This window comes from Syngnathus floridae, chromosome 3, assembly GCF_059516105.1.
Source record: "Syngnathus floridae isolate MCC-2025c chromosome 3, RoL_Sflo_1.0, whole genome shotgun sequence".
Lineage (NCBI taxonomy): Eukaryota > Metazoa > Chordata > Actinopteri > Syngnathiformes > Syngnathidae > Syngnathus > Syngnathus floridae.
In genome coordinates this window covers 11,855,279-11,874,313 of record NC_142415.1, presented here as the reverse complement: position 1 = coordinate 11,874,313, position 19,035 = coordinate 11,855,279, and the positions used below count along the sequence as shown (strand labels likewise).

The 19,035-nt window shown below is 38.9% G+C and overlaps 2 protein-coding genes across 4 annotated transcripts in view; one reads left to right on the top strand and one right to left on the bottom strand.

The window, feature by feature from the left end:
• Window positions 1-3,680: 3,680 nt before the first annotated feature.
• Window positions 3,681-6,042, bottom strand: adma (adrenomedullin a). Of its 2 annotated transcripts, XM_088371315.1 has the most exons (4): window positions 5,906-6,042; window positions 5,199-5,301; window positions 4,964-5,077; window positions 3,682-4,867 (listed from the first exon to the last, which is right to left on the bottom strand). In XM_088371315.1, the coding sequence occupies exons 2-4, from the start codon at window positions 5,291-5,293 to the stop codon at window positions 4,564-4,566; spliced, it is 513 nt and encodes a 170-aa protein (XP_088227441.1). In that variant the 5' UTR covers window positions 5,294-5,301; window positions 5,906-6,042; the 3' UTR covers window positions 3,682-4,563. The 2 variants fall into 2 exon arrangements, with proteins under 2 accessions (XP_088227442.1, XP_088227441.1); XM_088371316.1 differs by having other exon boundaries at window positions 3,681-5,077; window positions 5,906-6,007.
• Window positions 6,043-8,699: 2,657 nt separating this feature from the next.
• The window catches only part of sbf2 (SET binding factor 2), a 59,361-nt gene continuing 49,025 nt past the window's right edge, over window positions 8,700-19,035 (top strand). For both annotated transcript variants that reach the window (XM_088370972.1, XM_088370971.1), the window contains exons 1-2: window positions 8,700-8,864; window positions 13,135-13,226. In XM_088370972.1, the coding sequence (XP_088227098.1) occupies window positions 8,810-8,864; window positions 13,135-13,226 (147 nt within the window). In that variant the 5' untranslated portion in view covers window positions 8,700-8,809. The remainder of the gene's footprint in view (window positions 8,865-13,134; window positions 13,227-19,035) is intronic.

Below are 19,035 nucleotides of genomic sequence, written 5' to 3'. Positions count from 1 at the left end.
TATCAAAGATTATCACTTTTAAAACTGTTTCTAATATTTTTCCTTAACATCACTTCACATGATAGTCAATTAAAAAGTATGGGTAGTATGGGTCTACACTGCTGTAAAGTAGAAGCACAAAACTAGATATCCATCCATTCATTTTCTAAATGACATCATGTTTTCATTACAATGTGAACTCTGCATGCAGTTAGCAGGACATATATGTATATATGTGCAACCTGCCAGCATGATTACGCATTTTCAAATAAATTCACTCACCGCTTCAGAGTTTGAAGTGTTTGTAAATAGTGGACATGTTTCCCTTTGAGAAACGGCGACTCACGCCTCATTCAAGTACTTGATACCTCATCCACCATCCTACACCCACGTCACTCCATCCTTAACTCCTTCATTGCCACAAAAACATCAGCCTGACAAATGGGATGCAGAAATAGTCATTCTCTAACAGCATTCAATTTTTTGTTTCAATGTTAAATGTGTGGCCTAAAACAATTTAGACATCACCCACCGATTTTATTTTTAAAAAATGACTGGAAACAGGTCAACAACATGAGTGCTGCCAAACCATCTTTACGATCCTTTATGTCAATCAATGTTGGCTGCTATAATGCCTGAATAGGGCTGATGAAACATTGTGAGATGAAGTTCTTTTCTCCTCGTGGAATCCCTGGAGACTCCATGAAGTTCCTACTGGGCGCCATAAGCAGCCAAAAGCCCGCAGTCCCTAATTTAGCCAGGCAGAGTTTAGATTATGAGGCTAATCCTCTCAACCCAGGTTATCAGTGTACTTTTAGAGTTGTCTTTAGAGTACTGACAATGAACCGCCTGTATCGCTTTAATGGACATCAGAGTTTGCACAACTGATGATACACACACCCTATCTCCTCCTTTTAGTAGTGCACACTCATCTAACACATCAGTTATCTGAAGACTTTCATTCTTTTTAACTCAACATGCACGTTGAGCTGCACTGATGAGTGTCTCTGTGCTGTGATCACGGCAGTGAGCGTCATCAGCTCATTGGCTTACTGAAGTGGTGAGTACCGCACATAATTAGAGTACAGTGACTGGGCCAACTCCTGGTTAATTGAGTCTTACGCAACTTTACACATGTATTTGTCACACATTCACATCCTTGAAACTACAGTTAATTCACATTTTAAATGTGGAATTATATTGTAGAAGACTTAAATGCTTGTCAGGTTTATTGTGTTGCGTAATTCGTTTGCCAGTTTTAGATTTTTCTGTTTTTCCAGTATTGTATGTGATATTGTGTATGGTGTTAGAGATTTGCTAAAGATAACCTGGAAAACCCTAACATATGGCTTCACAAGACAACATATTTACGATATGAGATCCTGATGCTGTTTTATTTAAAAGTATGACTTGGCAGGGAAAGATTTTGCTTATCTAATGAAACGAATTCATAAAAAATATAGCGGTAAGTGATGTGCAGTTGTATAGAACATGCACTCTCAGCATAAAATTGAGAAGCGTCTTGTGCTTTCATTTTGCAAAAATTACGGTAGGCTTACAATTTTAATAACGACTCTCAGTATGTTGCACTGACCTTGCCAAAATCTACCACAGTGGCAAACATGTTAAATTAACAACTCTTTTCAATCACATTTGAGCACATATTGTTGAAGAAAAACATTTTTGTAGAGGTGCTTAATAGATTGTGCAGTCTACTTTCGAGTTCTATGAATGGATGTAGTGAAGATGAATGTCATGTCATTGAAAAGCCACCATTGCATATGACGTTCAGAATGGAATCTGAATGTACTGTACATATTGTTTGCCGAATCAAATTTGTTTTAATTCCATCTAATAAATAGATCCGAGCAAAATAGCAAGAAAATAGACTTCACAATATGAAGTTGTAACTATTTTTACACACTAGATGGCAATAGAGAATGCATAATTGAAATTCTAAATAGGTCACTTAATGTCACTTTTGTATTCCGCACATTCATTTTTGGTTTCGTACAAATGAAACTAAATCAAAGAACATCTCCAGCAACATCTCCAGTTTTTTAAATCAACAGCGATGCAACTGTGGTTATAATTTAAACAAATATGCAGAGCTTCCAACATCATAGTGGAAGCATGATTAGCCCAGCTCCCATGCAAGAAGGTTTAGGTTAGGATTTGGGCTCAAATATAGATTTCTTTTTTTTTTTTTTTTTGTTACACAATTTTCAGATTTTCCTTTTACTTGTAACTCCATCCTACTCCCACAGTCCTGCACTTGAATGTTGAAATCACTGACTATTCAAAATTTGACCTAGAGTTGATGCCTCCATGTATTCGTAGGTGACCACTGAGGTTGGGATGGGCTCCAGATTCTGCATGGTCTTGAATTGGATAATGAAATTCTTAACCATACAAAAACAAATCTGAAAAATGATATGCTATTATTAAAAGATTAAATTATTGTGTTCATTTCTGATAGCACGTTCCTACCTTCTGGATGATCTCAGAGGGGTTGTCATGGTCCATTAACATGGTCATGCTTGGATTACTTTCATAAACAAAATTACATTTAAAAAAAAGGAAACATCATTTATATGAAGTGCAGTGGTTCATTGACCTGACTAATTCCCAACTCTCCCGCTACCCTGACAAAATAAGTGGTGTACACTAGAGAATGGATGAATGATTATTCATTTAAACTCAATGTTGTGTATTTGCTTTACTTGATGTTGTTCATTACTAAGTGTGCAAGGTCTGGCCCAGAAACCTAATTGCCTTTTTTTTTTTTTTTTTTTGCTCGCTGATCTTCTGGTAATAACATGAAACATGGCCCACAAGAGAATTTTCAAAGATAAATCACTCAGATTTTTCAAAAATAAAAATGTAAAAGAAAAAAAAGTTTTTGTGCATTAAGAAAAATATTTTTTCCAAACACACAGCACACAATTTTCAATATTAAACAAATCAAGGCTAAATAATTTTCAAATGTTGTTGCTAACAGCTTTATGCTTTTCCCTTAAAAAATAAATTAAACCATTTTTATTCTTTCAATACAGTCACGCACAAAAATTGCATGCAAAAATGACCTCTGCAACCAACTACTTTGTCATTAGGCTAATGATATGTACAGTATTGGATTGGTTTGAGTATGTTTCCTCAGCACTGGGTAACGTGACCCTTCTTCATTCCATTTTTTTGCATGAGGCCCCCAGTGGAAAATTTTTGGACAACACCGCTGATAATAAATGAGATCCGCAGCCATGTAGTCCTTCTTTGGCTGCTTGTATATGAACGCAACGACCAGCAGTTTACTCCTGCGGGAATGTTTGAAGACACCCCCCCATCACACCACCACATCCTTCAACCTCAATTCCAGCCATCTTTTACCAATGAAGACAGATAAAGCTAAAGCCGCAGCATCTCAAGTCGGCTCTGAGATGGCTTAGTCGACAAATATGAGCTGAATCAAGCAGGAATGCGCCTCGCACCCTGTCTGCCCTTTCATAAAGAAGTGGCTGGAGAGGTGGGAGGTCATAACTGAGGGAATGTAGTAAGATGAGGGGAAACTCTAATGAGAGCCTGTGATCACTTAACAGAGACCAGGTGCTGCCTGTCTTGCTATACTCTAGACAATAGACCGCGCCACTTGTGCTGGAATTTACGGCGGCTGGGAGCAAAAGGAAGTCTGGACAAGGTCAAGGTTTTGTTTGCAAAATGTTTATTACGTGACAATATTATTGCTTTAACACAAATAAAATAAAGAACAGTTACAAATATATAATATACCAAACAAAACAGTTATCCTATTACCACAGTCTGCAAATGAATATAATGCCCATATACCGTATATTTCTTTCTGTACAAAAATAGTTTTATGCGTATTTAGATGAACGTTCTATATAATATTAAATAAATGAATTCCTATATACATATACAGTATCTCCAATAAAAAAATATGTAAAGATTGCACATGTGTGTGTTTTTTCTTTTTGTACAAATAACAACTTCAAGTATATTTCAATCCATTGTGGACTGGCACATAACTCACAGAATTGAAGGCATTTATTTTCCTTTATACAGTGCCCAAAACTTAATATAGGCTGAGAGTGTTCATCCCCTCGTTTGGCATTGTGACGCACATCATCTTCTCCAGATCATTCATCAGAGTCCAAATGGAAAAGTGCTCACAGCTTTTTATCCTTGCAGGATAGCACTTATCAAAGTGGAGGAGGAATTGTGAGTGTTCACTCTTTTACACCAGAGGGTCAGTCCACTCACTTGGCTAGAAATCAACACTCTTGGAGTCACCCCCTGCCAAGCGGAGAGCAGCACCTGTAGTTGCTCCACGCTGTTCTATCCAGTGTTTTACAGTTGTTCGCTCGCTCCACATCACCGAACAACGAGGTGCAGCGCTTTAAGAAACTCAGTGCAGCCAGTCTCGCTCTGACCTGGTCCCCAGACCTGGAAAAACGCTGGAGAATACTTGGCAAATCGGAGGCATTCAGAGAATTTGAGAACAGAGCCGAGAGTACGCTAACTCTTAGTCCCCCTTGGCTTTTATTCTTCTTTCTTGCAAAGTCCCATTCATGTTTGCCTGAGCAGAGCCTCAAGCTTATGGACCTGGGAGGCAGTGGTTCTCCACACAGGCCTGAGCCTGCCCTGCTCCATCCTCAGCGCGACTCTATGGTCTGATAGTGAGCGACGTCTGCGGCCATATCCTTGGGGGCTGATCTTGGCAGGGGGGGCGGTGCCAATCCTTAGCGTGTTGTTGAGAGTGTGCAGACGGTGCGCCAGGTCGTGCACTGAGCAGGTCCCCAGATAACAACCCTGTCTTCTTGACTGGTTGGCAGAATTTTTGGACCTCTTGGTTCGTACATGGGGTTCAGTGCTGGAGGACAAAAGAGAAGGAGGTTGAGTCCAGATGCTTGTTTCCGGGACAGATGCATTTAAGTGGCAAATGATGGCTTTGCTTGAAGGTACATACCTGGAATGTGGCAGCATGGTATCCCTGATGTCCTCTTGTCGGACAATGTGCTCAGAGTTTGCCGTCTTGCTCTCTAGATCTCGTCTGAGTCTGCTCCCGAGCCATATGCTTAACCTGAATCAGGGAGGGCAGAAATCCATTAGTCTTAAGGCAGATGATCCAGTCATTCATCTCCACAATCATCCCCAGATTTTTTTTTTTTGAGTGCTTGTCAAAGGCAGTTGAATCAGCTCACCTCTTTTTTAACTTGGGATTCACTTCAGGTTGCGCACAGTGTGCTGCCGTGGCCACCAGGCAGCAATAGAGGAAGGCCTGGAAGATGAGTTTCATTTTTCCTCCTGTCAAAGCAAGAAAAGATCCAGTTAGTCATTTGCAATTATTACAATTTATCATTTCAAGCTCCCTACTATGCCGCTATGTGTATTGATGCCTCTAGTACAGTATGCCTGTAAACTAGTAATGCTTACACAAGAGTCCAAAAGCCAAGTTATTTGCACTTATCATTCATTTATTTGAGAAGTTAAGCTAGGGTCACATTTTCCTCAGTTAAGTAAACCTACAACCATGCTTTGGGCCCCTGGCCAATAATGTGAAGGACACTGTCTACTAGAAGCTACCAAAATAGACTTGCCAAAATAACAGTAAAAAAACAGCTATAAAGAATGCAATTTCACTCGCCCTTGTAATCTTCTGTAATTAATAGCAACTGAAATGTTTTTTTTTTTAGCTGTGCAACACCTCGAAGGAGATTCTGCCACAGACGGCACAAACATTAAGAGCTGAACTGCTTATATAAGCGGACAGATAACCTGTCCTTGTCTATACACTTGTGCCCTGACCTCAAAAAAGCAAGGATAAAGCCATCAGCTGAGAGCCGCAATCATAGGAAGGTGCTCAGAAAGAAATAGCAAAAGAAGAAGAGGAAAGGGAGGTAAAACATACCTGTAATTCTCACTTGGATGTCAAAGTTCTTCTTTTTCTGGTCAGATAGACAGACGAGTATTCCACAGGTTTGGGGAATATTGCCACTGGTCCTGTTAGGCAGCTGTGTCACTCTGCTAATAGCTACACACCAGACTGGGAGCCTTTTATACAGAAGGTGGGAGGGGCTCATTGAATGACTCTCATCCTCTACCCCCCTCCTGCTCCCAGTGGTGCAAAAAAACACTATGAATAGTAGTAGAATGTTTATTCAATACAGAAAAAGCATAATTAATAAAAAAAAGACATTGACTACTCAGTTTTTGTTATGCATTCTTAAATGGAAAATTTCATATTGGAACCATAAGGTTGATTTCATACTGTTCCATAATTGTGCATGTCAAGTTAAAGGAACGTTTCCAATTTCTCTTTTTCACGCCACTCCCTGACACAGTGAAGTTCCATGTCACCTTGATGAATGTGAGATTTTTTTCTATAAGAAAAGAATTGCTCAAGTCAATAAACAAGGTAAATATGCCCGACTGTAATCCAATATATTCAAGGCACTTCTTTGTACAAGGTAAATAACTCGCCTTATGCCTTGATTTATTTTACCTTGCCGAGTGAGGTGGAATTTTACAATTATCTAAGAATAAATCTAGAGTTAAAAAAAATCAACTTGAACAATATTGGTCCAGACATGTTTGAATAATTTGGATGATTTGTTGCTTTCAGGAAAGACTTGGCAAATCATTTAGCCACGTTTCCTCTCAGGAATGCGTACACAAGAATTTGTCAATGAATAAAATAGAATAGAAAATAATGATATTCACGAGTGTGTGTGTGTGTGTGTGTGTGTGTGTCTGTCTGTCTGTCTGTCTGTCTTTCTGTCTGTCTGTCCGGCCGTCCGTGTGCGCGTGTGCATGCGCGCGTGCGTGCGTGCGTGCATGCGTGCGTGTGTGTGTGTGTGTGTGTGTGTGTGTGTGTGTGTGTGTGTGTGTGTGTGTGTGTGTGTGTGTGTGTGTGTGTGTGTGTGAAATGGTCATCTCGTGGACATTCTTTATTACGTTTGTAGAAAATACAGCACAGCACATGGCTGTTGATTATTGTTAGTTTTAACGTAGCAGAAATTCCGGAATAGTAATTCCCCAAGGTCCTTAGAAATATAAGTTTTTTCAAGCGCAACAGAGTGATTGTTTCGGTTTTAGATTTTCCTTTCAGTTTATAAGGGAAGAGGAAATGTGTTGCAACATGTTTTTTTAATTTGACACAAACGTAGCAATGGACATTCCATGAGCATCCCACAGTTCTATAAATAAATACAGTAATAAATGTTATTCATGTTAGTATCTGAAAAGGGGAACCCTCTGCTAGTAATTGTGAATTTTATATTTATGACTAGATTCACCTCTTTGCAAAATCAGGACAACACAGAAATGCCAAACACATGTTGTAAACCAATAGTGACAATTGCCCCCGAGTGATCCACATACAGGAAGACAACAACTGGAATTGTGAAATGACGAGAGTGAAGCACCGTCTTTCTCTTTGGCTCCTTATATAGAATTTTTTTTGGGGCAATCAGAGGATAAGTGACATGGCTTGCCAGTTTTTACTGTAAGTGCGTGTGGCAGGAAACGTGTGTAATTACACCCGTGGATGTCAGGAAAAAGAGCACGTGGAGCCCGAGGACATGCTTTTGATGACTCACGATTTTAATTGATTAATTGTCAAACACATGTTATACTTAGTAATTTCTGTTTAATTCTTGTGTAACGATCAGAAGTACATGAAACACCCACTGTGCATTTCCTCATCTTTTGGCTCCATTTAAAAAAAAAAGTGTCTATGTTTGTTTGTTTTTGCTGGACTTCGGGGTGGCTGCAGAGAGGGACTGATGATGATAGTACATGTTGTCCTTTATTGTGTTCCTGTTATTTTTAATTTTGACACCCTCAATTTAGTTTATAGGCACCGTTTTCTGTCATTTAGTACTACTTACTAACCACTTGCATGTGCAAAATGACAATACTGGCCCCCATTATGCCCCTGTATAGTGTCATTTAAGTCTGTTATAATTATTGTATGGGGGGGGGGGGCAACCTGGGAAACTAGTTGTGTGCTCCTACTAGTACTCATAAGTTAACATCTATCACTGCACTTGTAGTACTTCTAAAGCACAGATGCTAACTACTGTACAGCTTTGTCTCACTAAAATGTAGTTGTCCTTTTAGAATGCCCAAATTGTCCCACTAGTAAGGACTAAGCGTGCACTACTACAAGGAACTTAAAACTAACTTAAACCCTCCAATGGCATTATGATAACCATTTCAAGGTCTGTGCATTATGCAACGAGCAAGGGCAAAGAGTAATCTGGAGATCAAGGGCATTTAATAATTGCTCTTTTATTGATTATATTAGGTGCTTGATCTACTAGATTTCCGCTGAACCACAGTTGCTTTACAGCACACTGGTCACCAGCAATGGCCACATGATTCACCCGCAGGAACACTCACAAAATAGCTCACCGGCGATGGGACATTATGATTTCCTATAATATTGTAGGTTTTAATTTGAAAATGTGAACACTCGGAGAGATGGAATTACATATTGTCATTTCTCTGTTACCCACCTTCACATGATGATCATAAACTAATATAAAAGGGGAATCCCTTTGCATTAATCAAATCCTAAGAAGTAGCTCTCAGTTTCAAAAAGGGTGGTGGTCCCTGGTATAGGATGTTAGGCAGGTCCCCTAGTCTGAGGGCCAAAGCGGCATTCACTGTATATTTGGGGTCCACGCCCATGGAGCGAGCGCTGTGGTTTACGCATGCGCACTGACGGCCCTACTGTCAAAAATGGCTGTGCTTTGGAAGCAGGAAAAATGCTGAATTGTGTTGGCACAGCTCGGGAAAAGCGGCAGACATGGCAAGATTGGCTGATTACTTTGTTGTTGTGGGATACGATCAGGAAAAAGCCGGTAAGTGTGTAAGATCATGCCTTGTGGTCAGATCGACACCCACTGTGGGATGATGTTGATGCTACATAGCTTGGCGACTAGCCTCTGATTAGCCGCATTGCTAACAGGAGAGTTTAGGGACACTCGTTTTTTTCATGAATCAATGCCGCGTACTCTCTCGGGGCCCTAGTGTTGTTCAGAGTAACACGATTCGATGTACTGATGCGGTTGCAAACCAATGGAATCTTCACGAATCCAAAATGAGGCACATCCTGTCCGCGGCGGTTGTGCTTGTTGGGTGTCACTCCAGGAAAAAGGGACTGCAACCACTGACTATGCTCACAGCAGTTTAGGAGCCGCATACTAATCGGAACCGATTGCCACCAAAAAGCTTTGTTGACATGAGCGAGTTCAGCATTCCATGATCGTCAAGCTGTGCATGCATGTTTTATTAAGTATTGGCTGCTCGGTTTAGTCCTGCCCACTCTGCTCTCTATATTTACACTCTGCTGCAAAAGGGCTTGATGATTTGTTGTCATGTGTTTGTTTTTGCGGAAGACAGCTGCACGTTTTTTCCACGATAGCTGCAATATGCAGCTGTGAATAAAGGCATTCAGTCCTCTTCCCTCTTTTTACCCTCTCTCAAATGTTGATCTGTGTTTGGACAGGAAGTTTCCTCTGCTTCCACTTGTTGTGCCCCAAGTTCAGCTCCACTTGTTCCTTCTTTGTGTCAGAGAAAAGATATTCAACTACAGTATCCAAGAACAACCTTGTGAAGTTTTGCAGTATAAGAACTTGAACATTGTGTGTCATTTCAGCGAGTACTCTTATGTACCCTTGTATCATGGGGAAATAAACTTGTTGGCAGAATTGTTGAACACAATCAACGGAAGACAGTTCCAATGTGAAATCATGAAGAACTTAATGAATCCCTAGCATGAACTGCAGCATCTGTGCTTGTCTTTATCATCTGAAAGCATCATGAATTGGAGCTTTGTTGCAAAATCTCAAAGAGTGTTTGTTTTGTGTTGCTGGCTCACTCGGAACACCCACAAACAAGTGCTTTCATTAAAAAAAAAAAAGAATTTGACCTTTTATCGTTTTTTTGTCTGCATCAACTACTTATTCACACTGATATCAATGAAATGTGGGCAACCTGGGTTCACTGATATCAGATATGTAGACTTGAAGTTGCCCCTTGGTGTGAGTTATTGTATGACTTTATATACCCTATATATAAAAGTCCTGTCAATAAATGGTTTATTTCTAAAATTAGTCGGTTTATTCTATTACAAAAAATAATAAATATTGGTAGTTGTGGTTTGAATAAGATGCAATTGACATTAAACTTAAAGTAGCCACTCAAATGCATATCAAATTAGTACCCAAAAATAGCTCTCATTTTCAAAAATGTTGAAAATATCTTGTACTTAATTGTTGTTTATTTGAAAAATGTTGTGTGGATTGTAGAAGATTCCTCTCTCTCGTGCTTAGTTGTTGTTTATTTGGTTAAGATTATATTTGATTGAGATCATCTAAGGCTGTGACTCAAACCATTTCATAACTTTGAAATTGTCATTCTGATCACATTATAACTGTCAACTAACAACAGGAGATTTAATTTAGATTTTTTTTTTCTTGTGACTGCCATTCTTTGAAATGCTTTCACGAGTTGTGGTTTGTTTTATGAAAATATGTTATTTTAATCCCATAATCTGGTTTGTTTTATAGGCACGGAGACAAAGAAAAGTTGAAATAATGGCTTGGCATGACTGGAGAGCTATTCACAAATGTACTACAAATATACCGCTTTTGTATTGTCTTTTAGTCTTTTTAACAATCAACAATTTCCTGTTTGCAGTGTGTCTACTAAATATTTGAGTTTGCCCGCAACTCTCATGTGGATAAGCGGCTCGGAAGATGAATAATGAATATTCATTAGTACATTTTGCTATTGCTCCTTTCTTTCCGCATTTGACATTTTCTGGTCCGTTCCAGACTGGGTATTGACCCTGACCACAATGGAAGAGTTCCTTCCTTTAGACTTGTAAAGGTAAAAACTGATAGCCGAAACCTACAAAGGAAACTCCACTGACAATTATGACCGCAGCACGACATGACGCCTGTTGATAAGATTGAACAGCCAGACCTTTGTTTTTCTTTGACTATGCAAATTATACTCAAATTTAAGGCAGCGAACGTGCAACCATGTAGATAATATGACATTTATTAGGCATGTGATAAATTTAAACATAAGGTCAGATTGACGCATCACTTGAGAATATGTTGATAATATGGGGCAGTGCCCTTCAGCCTTGGAAATAGGAAATAGTGAAAGCAACCACATGTGGGAATGTAAATAAATCTGAACATAGGGGGAAGCTTGGCCAGTTTTAAAACATTGTCACACTTGGTTTTGACTAAATAAATACAAGTTCAACTTTGCTTAAATAGCTGACGTTTTGTCATTGGTATTAGACAAATTGTACAATTAACTATTTAACTATATAAAAAAATCAGAACACTTTTTGTTTTGCCCACATATGAAAAGACAATAAATAATGTATACTCAACAATTTCACAAGCACTTTAACAACAACCGTAGCTGTAAAAAAAGTGCTTTACGTAAAAGAAACAAGTAAAATAAGAATACAATGAAGAACTAATTAAAATGTTTTCTAAGTGAAATTTAAAAGAACTTCCTTTTGGGATGCAGGAATTACAGATTTTTTTCATGTTGTTTGTACCCTCTTAGAAAATACACTGCATACAAACTTCTAGTGAAGGATTTAAATAACTTTTTAGTTTTTTAAGACTTCATCCTTCCATCTTGGGAGCGGCTGTTAAAAATAGCATGTGTCTTCTCCGCCTGGCTTCTATTATTCTTTCGGATGGTGTTCTTTTTATATCAGGGAGGTAGCATTGGAGAGCGCAGCTTGTTTTAATACGAGAGAGTCGCCTCATGGAATGTGAGGAATTCCGTCATTTATTTTCATCCTCGCTCGAAAATTGGGACTCCGAACGTTCTGAGCATACGATTTTGATTAGAAGAACTGTAAAATCCAAAACACACGTAACTGTCATGCAGACTGCTGTTTTACTAGCATTACTACTATTCCTGTACTTACTGAATACGGGAATAAAGTAACTCCAGCTCGTGTGATTAAGCCAACACACGGTACTCAATTCAGCAATGCCCCAAAGCCTTATGGTGATTTTTGCTCTCTTTAACACAGTGTGGCAAAAATGAAGGAAATTGTTCCAATACGGTCACACAGAGGCTGAATTAACCTTGTGAAATGGATTAATTACGGAAACAGGGGGTGCAAAACCAAACTCATCTTGACATGTCGTGTAACAGCCAAACAAACAAAAAGCCATTCGTGTTGTTGAGTAGTGTTATGTTGTTGCAGGTAACATTTAACATTTTTATATTAATAATGTACTTTGTGTACAAGCTGTAATTGAGCTACGTCGAGGCCTTTCCAGTTTAACAGCAGTTCGGTCTAATTAATAAAATATGTAGAATTTTGTGTAAATAAATTCCATCTCTGGGCTAACTTAGGCATGTGCCAAAATGTTGCCCATAAATCGTGTCACTCCGCTTAATAGTAGAGAGACAGAGTTTATTTGGCCCAGTCTGACTTGCAGCAAAGACGGGGCGCGATCACAGTAGAAAAGAGTTTTTCCACATGAGTTTGTCAGGTTTTTGTTTGGCCGTCTTACTTAAGAGGGTGGTTTTAGTGCAGCTTTCAAATAACGTTGGACAAGAGGAAGCCACTGAATTTTGGGGTGGTGCCATTTCGCCTCGGAAAAAGGGACTCTAGTAAGGGAACTTATATCTGCGCATTGGGGAAGTTTGGCAGTTGATGAAGACATTAGCAATTTTTTTTTTGTTGTTTTTTACCACATCAACACTTTCTAAGATTTCAAAAAGCCAAAACTATGTCATTGGTATTTTAAAATTTGAGACAATTAGCAAAATCTATTTTGCCCTAGTAAAAATACATCTTGGCTATAAGCAAGGACAGATAGCTCAGATTGTGTTCTGTTTGGCCACATTTCCAATGTCAAATAGTAAAATATTTTGTGTTCTTTTATATATAGAATAATGTCGCAGTGCTTTCGGCAAGTGAATGGATGGATGGATGGATGGATGGATGGATGGATGGATGGATGGATGGATGGATGGATGGATGGATGGATGGATGGATGGATGGATGTCAGACGAATGATGATTTATTTGAGTCTTTAATATTATATTGCACTCTTCGTCCATTTAAATTGGCAGGTTCAGGAGAGGGATGTGGCTGTGGCAAGATCATTCAGCGATTCCCCAAGAAGGACTGGGAGGGGACAGCCTTCCCTCAGGGGGTGGAGATGGTAAGTGATAACACGTTCATGAACTAATAGATTTTTTTGGATGGGGAATTTTTTTGTCTAGTTATTAAAAGAAAAAATCTATGCTGAAATGTGTGTGCCACTGTTTGTGAATGTTACAGTCTTTGAACCGCTGTCTTATTTTGTTATTAGGCTGCAGTGGAGAGGTCTGTATTGAAAAGAGTACATTTTACTAATAATGAAGGTTAATTTATTTTGAACTTGAACTCATTATTAAACACATTATTTTAGTTTAAAAAATGTCTCTCAAAATTGAAAAAAGTTTTTTAAACGGATTGTGATTATCCTGAGAGTTTTTGCTGCATTTGCACATTTGTCAATCCCAGAGAAGAGTGAATGAGAATCTACGAGATTTAAGGCAAAATAGCATTAGTCAATCCCAGAGAAGACCTTAGGGAATTAAGCAAGTTCATAATTTTGGATTGGCTTTCCCATTATTTGAATTGAGCCCTTTCTACATTGGTGAGACCAACCCACCCCCAGTGAATTCACATCTAATGGACAACAGAATTTCCTGCCACATTCATCATGAACTGTTTACGCAAAAGTTCTTCCTGTGCTCACTAATTAGCAAGCTTTTCAAATTTTCTGAATAATTGACCCTCTTGGTCTTGCCTTTGGTGATACTAAGCTTGTCTTAGTTGCTTCTTGCATTTCTGGAAGGCCATTGGGGGTCTGTGACAGGGGGTCTATTAACCGTATTGCCAGGACATTCCAGTGGAGCAACACGTGCTTGCTTATCTGAATGGATGAAAACCTCTCAGCCTTCTTCATAAAAATATCTGTAAACTATCTTTCTGTAAAGGATGTTGGCGTGTCTCATATCAATTTTGTTCATTTGTCTTGGCTGCAGCATTCTGGTAAGCTCAGTGGTCTTGGCAGTGAAGGAGTGAAAACCACATGATGACTTCTCATCGCAGTACAGCTCTTGGAAGAACTGATCATAATATAATGCCGTAGTGTTTTGATTTGTGTGATTCTTTATATCACGTCCCACAATGTGGTTGTGTTAATTTACTCTTTAACACCGTGGTATGTACACTTGGTTACTTATACTTGAAGAACAAAGAAGTCACAAGTCTGTAAATGTCACCGTAAAATCTGCTATTTGTAGAGTAAAAAGTGTCAAAGCTTGACTTTGCCTAGAGCTTCAGAGATGATTCTTGAGTTGTTCAGATTCAGTGTATAATTTATGCATACATATTTTCCACTCTTGGCCATTTACTCTCAAATCAAAGTGCACATGTTGTCTGGGGGGAAAATAGGCTGAAGACTTGTTTGGGTAGTTGCAACGAAGTCAGCATCTGTGAATGTAGTTAAAGTCAGTATGGTTAATAAACCAACAAACTTCTCAGGTGTGACATTTAATTTTTATACTTTGATGGTCTTTAACAAGAAACCACACCAAAATAACTACTTAGAAATTATACTAATCACAATGTTCAAAAAAACATTTCAAAAACAGCTTGAAAATAGCCTACTTCTTTTAGTCCCTCTTTTTTTTTTTTTTCTAAACATTTGTATTCAATATTTGGCCCTAGAAAAAAAACATTTTCTTTGCAATGACAGAGTAGTCCATGCAACCATGCAGGAAGGATGGAACTAAGCAAAAATACAAGTCAGACTGGCACACGTCGCTTGAAGCAATTCAATTTCAGATGCTTTTATGAGCTCTATTTGTTGATTTGGTAAATCTATTATAAGATTCTTAACAGAAACATTTGAGTTTTTTACCGCCGACTCATGTCTGGAGTCCTGTTGCTGTCTTTTGCTACCCCCCCCCCCCCTTTACCCTGCCTCATGCGGCGGGTGTTTTGAGTTTGAGGAATGTCAGAGATCACAACCTGTGGTATTAGGTTCAAGAGCTAAGTGATGTAGAGAACAGCAGGTGTTGAGGCCAACGAGTTGCATAATATGAGTCATCTAAGCTAAGAGAGCAAACCATAAGGCATTCTCACTAAATGAGGCTAATTGTAGCCATACACTGGTTGCCTGAATGGAGCCTTCAATCAACAATAGACGAGATGGCCGACAGTTATTATGGCTGTTGCTGAATTGAATTGCTGCCTCTGTGTCAATGTGGTCAGAGATAGCTTGACCCTTGTTTATGCAGCAGGATTTATATGGCAATCGAGGACAAGTGAGACAGTTATTTTAACATAAATAGACAAGTTGTGAGTGGGTGAGTTGAGCTGCGTGCAGGGTCACGCTAAGTCGAGGATTTCCCAAGGTTGAGGTCTGGTTATGAGTTAATTTTTGGTGACTGAAACAATAGATGTAATGGTTTATGCTGTGCTTGTTGAAAAGCACGCCATTGCAACTTGCAAGGTGATGGCTTTGGTGTCACCTGACTGCCTCAATCGTCGTCTATTTTGCACAGCAAGATTTGATTAATCGTAATGGATTGGGATCGGTTCATCCCTTGCAAATGTGCAGGTTTCCACAAAAACGTTTCATTTTAGGTTTGGATTTACTTTGTCCAACTTCAAAGTCCAGCGCTGGCCTTTAAGTCACTCTGGGTGATAAACCATGTTGGCGCTCCGTTCTGAGAATCATCTCTCAAGTATTCTAGGGAGGTTTCATCACGTTTAAATATAGAAACACGGCCACATGTTTTACAAAATCTATTAGTTTATTGTTTCCAGATGTCACTTGAGGACGTGCACATTGTTTTTGTATCCTTGTGGGTGTGTTAATTTATTTAGCTTTCTGTTTCAGTAGGGTGACCTTGCTTTTGCTTCTTCGTTATTCTTTAGCATTCACTTCAAATGGAGGGAGCTAGGAGTGCAGGTTTTCAAAATTGTACTAGTACCAAATATTGTACTTGTATAATAGTGCACATATTCATGCACGAACAGAGTGAAATGGTTGGATAATAGGCTAAATGGGATTCATGTGGTTTTGTCATTATTTCCCACTGATTCCAAGCATCAAGGACAGAAAATAGGGTTTCGTCCATAAATTCTTCCCTCGTACTATTTGCTCATGTGTGACAATGTTTGGTGGAGTGGTGCCAAATGACAGGCATTCCATCTTTGAAGCTTTATGAAGATCGACCATAGTGTTTAGCAGACCCACTCAGCAATTTGCATTTTGGCTTTATGCTGCGCTGGTATGTTGACCATTATTAGTTGCAGATTGTCTCTGCTCCATGAAAAAGAAAATGAGTCATTTACAAACAAGAAACACATCTGGTGAAAACAGTGCATGGAGTTGAGCACGAAAAGCATTTTGTGGTCACAACCGGCCCCCAGCAAACTAAATAACCACAGATGAGGAATGCACCAAGCAAAAGCGTTTACAACGCGTGCGCGCAAAAATGTGTTTCTAATCTTTTCAGGCAAGTGATGATGATAGGAACCAGCTCAAATCCTCATCTGTTCTGGATGAGCCATGTCTTTCGATGGAGGTCAGTATATTTCCATCACATCGTACTCTCATATAGAGTTCTCGTTGGGTGCTGAAAAAGGATTTTCGCGAGGTTGTCGGACGTTCAACAAACCAAAAATATTGGGCTACGACAATTAATCAATTCAATTTCCAAAAAGACGGAAGCAAAAATTTCTACTTTGTAGGAATTATGTCCGTATGAACTAATACACTACTCTCAGTACGTTTCAAAATATGTTCGCGTGATGGCAGCGGAATCAGGAGGAAAGAATGTCCAGTGTTTGGGATCATTTGACAGAGAGAAGATTAAATATGTCGTGCAAAAGCACTCTAATGCTCGCTTACACAATATTTTCTAATTTACTATAGCCCTCCATTGCTATTTAGAATAGATGGGCATGGCAACCAGTACACTTTTCATAGCTTTGTTGAACACATGGTAAGAAAACAATTAGCACATTTTGACACAAGCTGCCAATGGCTGTGATTCATGCCGAGTAAGTCTACTTGCTAATGAGTTTGCCACTTGACAGCCAGACAACTTTACATTCTAATTCTCTGATACCCACGTCACTCAACACCCCAGGATGGCATTAAAAGTCAACAGTCGAACACAAAGCTGGAAACCAAGCGGATAAAAATCAGGTTATTTTATAATGTAAAATCTTTTTTTTTTTTTTTTGCCTGATTAATCAATAAGAATAAGAATAATGGGTGGAATACCCCGTTTTAAAAATATTCTGTACCTGCAAACTTGAAGTGAAAAAACACTAAAACATGTCCAAACAGTTCTCCATATGAGCTTCATTTTATCGTTAAGTGGTTTATTTTGTTATAACAAACTTAGTTTGCTTTGCAAGTGGCATGGTACTGTGCATCCACCACATACTCTATCGTTGAACTAGAAAGCTGTTTATATTTGTGCTCGGCTGGCCTTGTGCTTGTGTTTGTGTATGTTTTATTAGTGTTGTCGTGGAAACGACACCTGTGAGGTTAAAATGCCACGTAATTCAGTGTTAAACACGAGGGTAAGTCTTTTGCAAGTAGCCTGCAGGCATTTTTCAATCAGCAGACTCATTCCTGCTGTCTACATTGGGGTCATGTTTACCTGCAGGAGAATATATGGAAAAGTACACATTTTGAACATAAAGGGAAAAGGGAAAGGGAAAAATATCTGTAGTTATTTTGATTGATGCATGTATTTTTTTTTTACTTTTGTCATGGCATTTCTTAGCTCTAACTTAGCTCTAACTTTTTTACATTTTGTCACTGCATTTGGCAGAAGCAAAATCAGTGATCAGGTGTTTGACATTGACATTTCATAACTAAAGGGACTTGTTGATTCAGAAATATTGACCTTTCAAGAGATTGGCTGGGCTCATGTGGGTCAGACAGAAATTCTGACAGCAGCTCACTGAAGAATTGACAATGGCCATTTTTTATATATTACTGAGAGCAAGAAAAAAATATAGAACTAGTCCACTCAGTTACTAGGTGCAACTCCAGATACTCCCTAAAACCACCTGAACTAAATGCAGTTTGAAAAAGAATTACGTAATAAGTCAAAAACTGAGCTGGGGTGTTTCTTGAAATAAAAACAAGGGTGATTAAAAATAATTGATTAATTTTATCATTTTAAAATTTATTAATTTCATCATTTCTTACAATGATAAAAGAAATACAGTTGAAAGGCAGTTTAAGAAAAGACAAATGCCTTTGCCTCTGTCTCCGAGGCATTTTTTTGCTCTCCATCACTTATATTAATGTCTATATAGGTTGATCGAAAGAAAATATTCATCATCCTTTTAAAAAAAAAACACCTATTCCTACTGCCGACATTGTGTGACCTTCATTATATTCTCTGCAGCATATCAACTGTAAGTAAACTCAGCTAGCACAGAACCTGCCTTGTCCATTTAATGCAAAAAGTATTATTATGAAAGTGTTCTCAATTCCTCTGGAAGGCCAACTTCCGATAATGAAGGAATGTGACTTCACTTGACCAGCCTGTAAACAGTTGTGTAATTTCTGTCATCTAAAATGTTGACCTCCTCTAATGAGGACCATGGCGGCAACATCGAGGTAGGACGCTGATGTGATCCACAGAACTTGCACGCTGATGGCTGAATACAGCCAATAGCTAATGAAACAGATTCCTCACATTTGGTCATGGTTATGCGAGTTAGGTAAATTATATTTCAAGATTTGGTTTCAGTTTGACTTAGTGAAGGTCAGGGTCAGTTCAGCAGGGAAGGAATCTCCCAGAGTACTGCAAGCAATCATTCTTCTGGCCTTGTTCTTGCAGATTCATCATGACAAACCTTAATGGCATTGTTCATCCTCAGCCACATTAGTCACTTATGCCCCCCCCTCATGTCGTCGACTCAAGAAAGAATGTAGT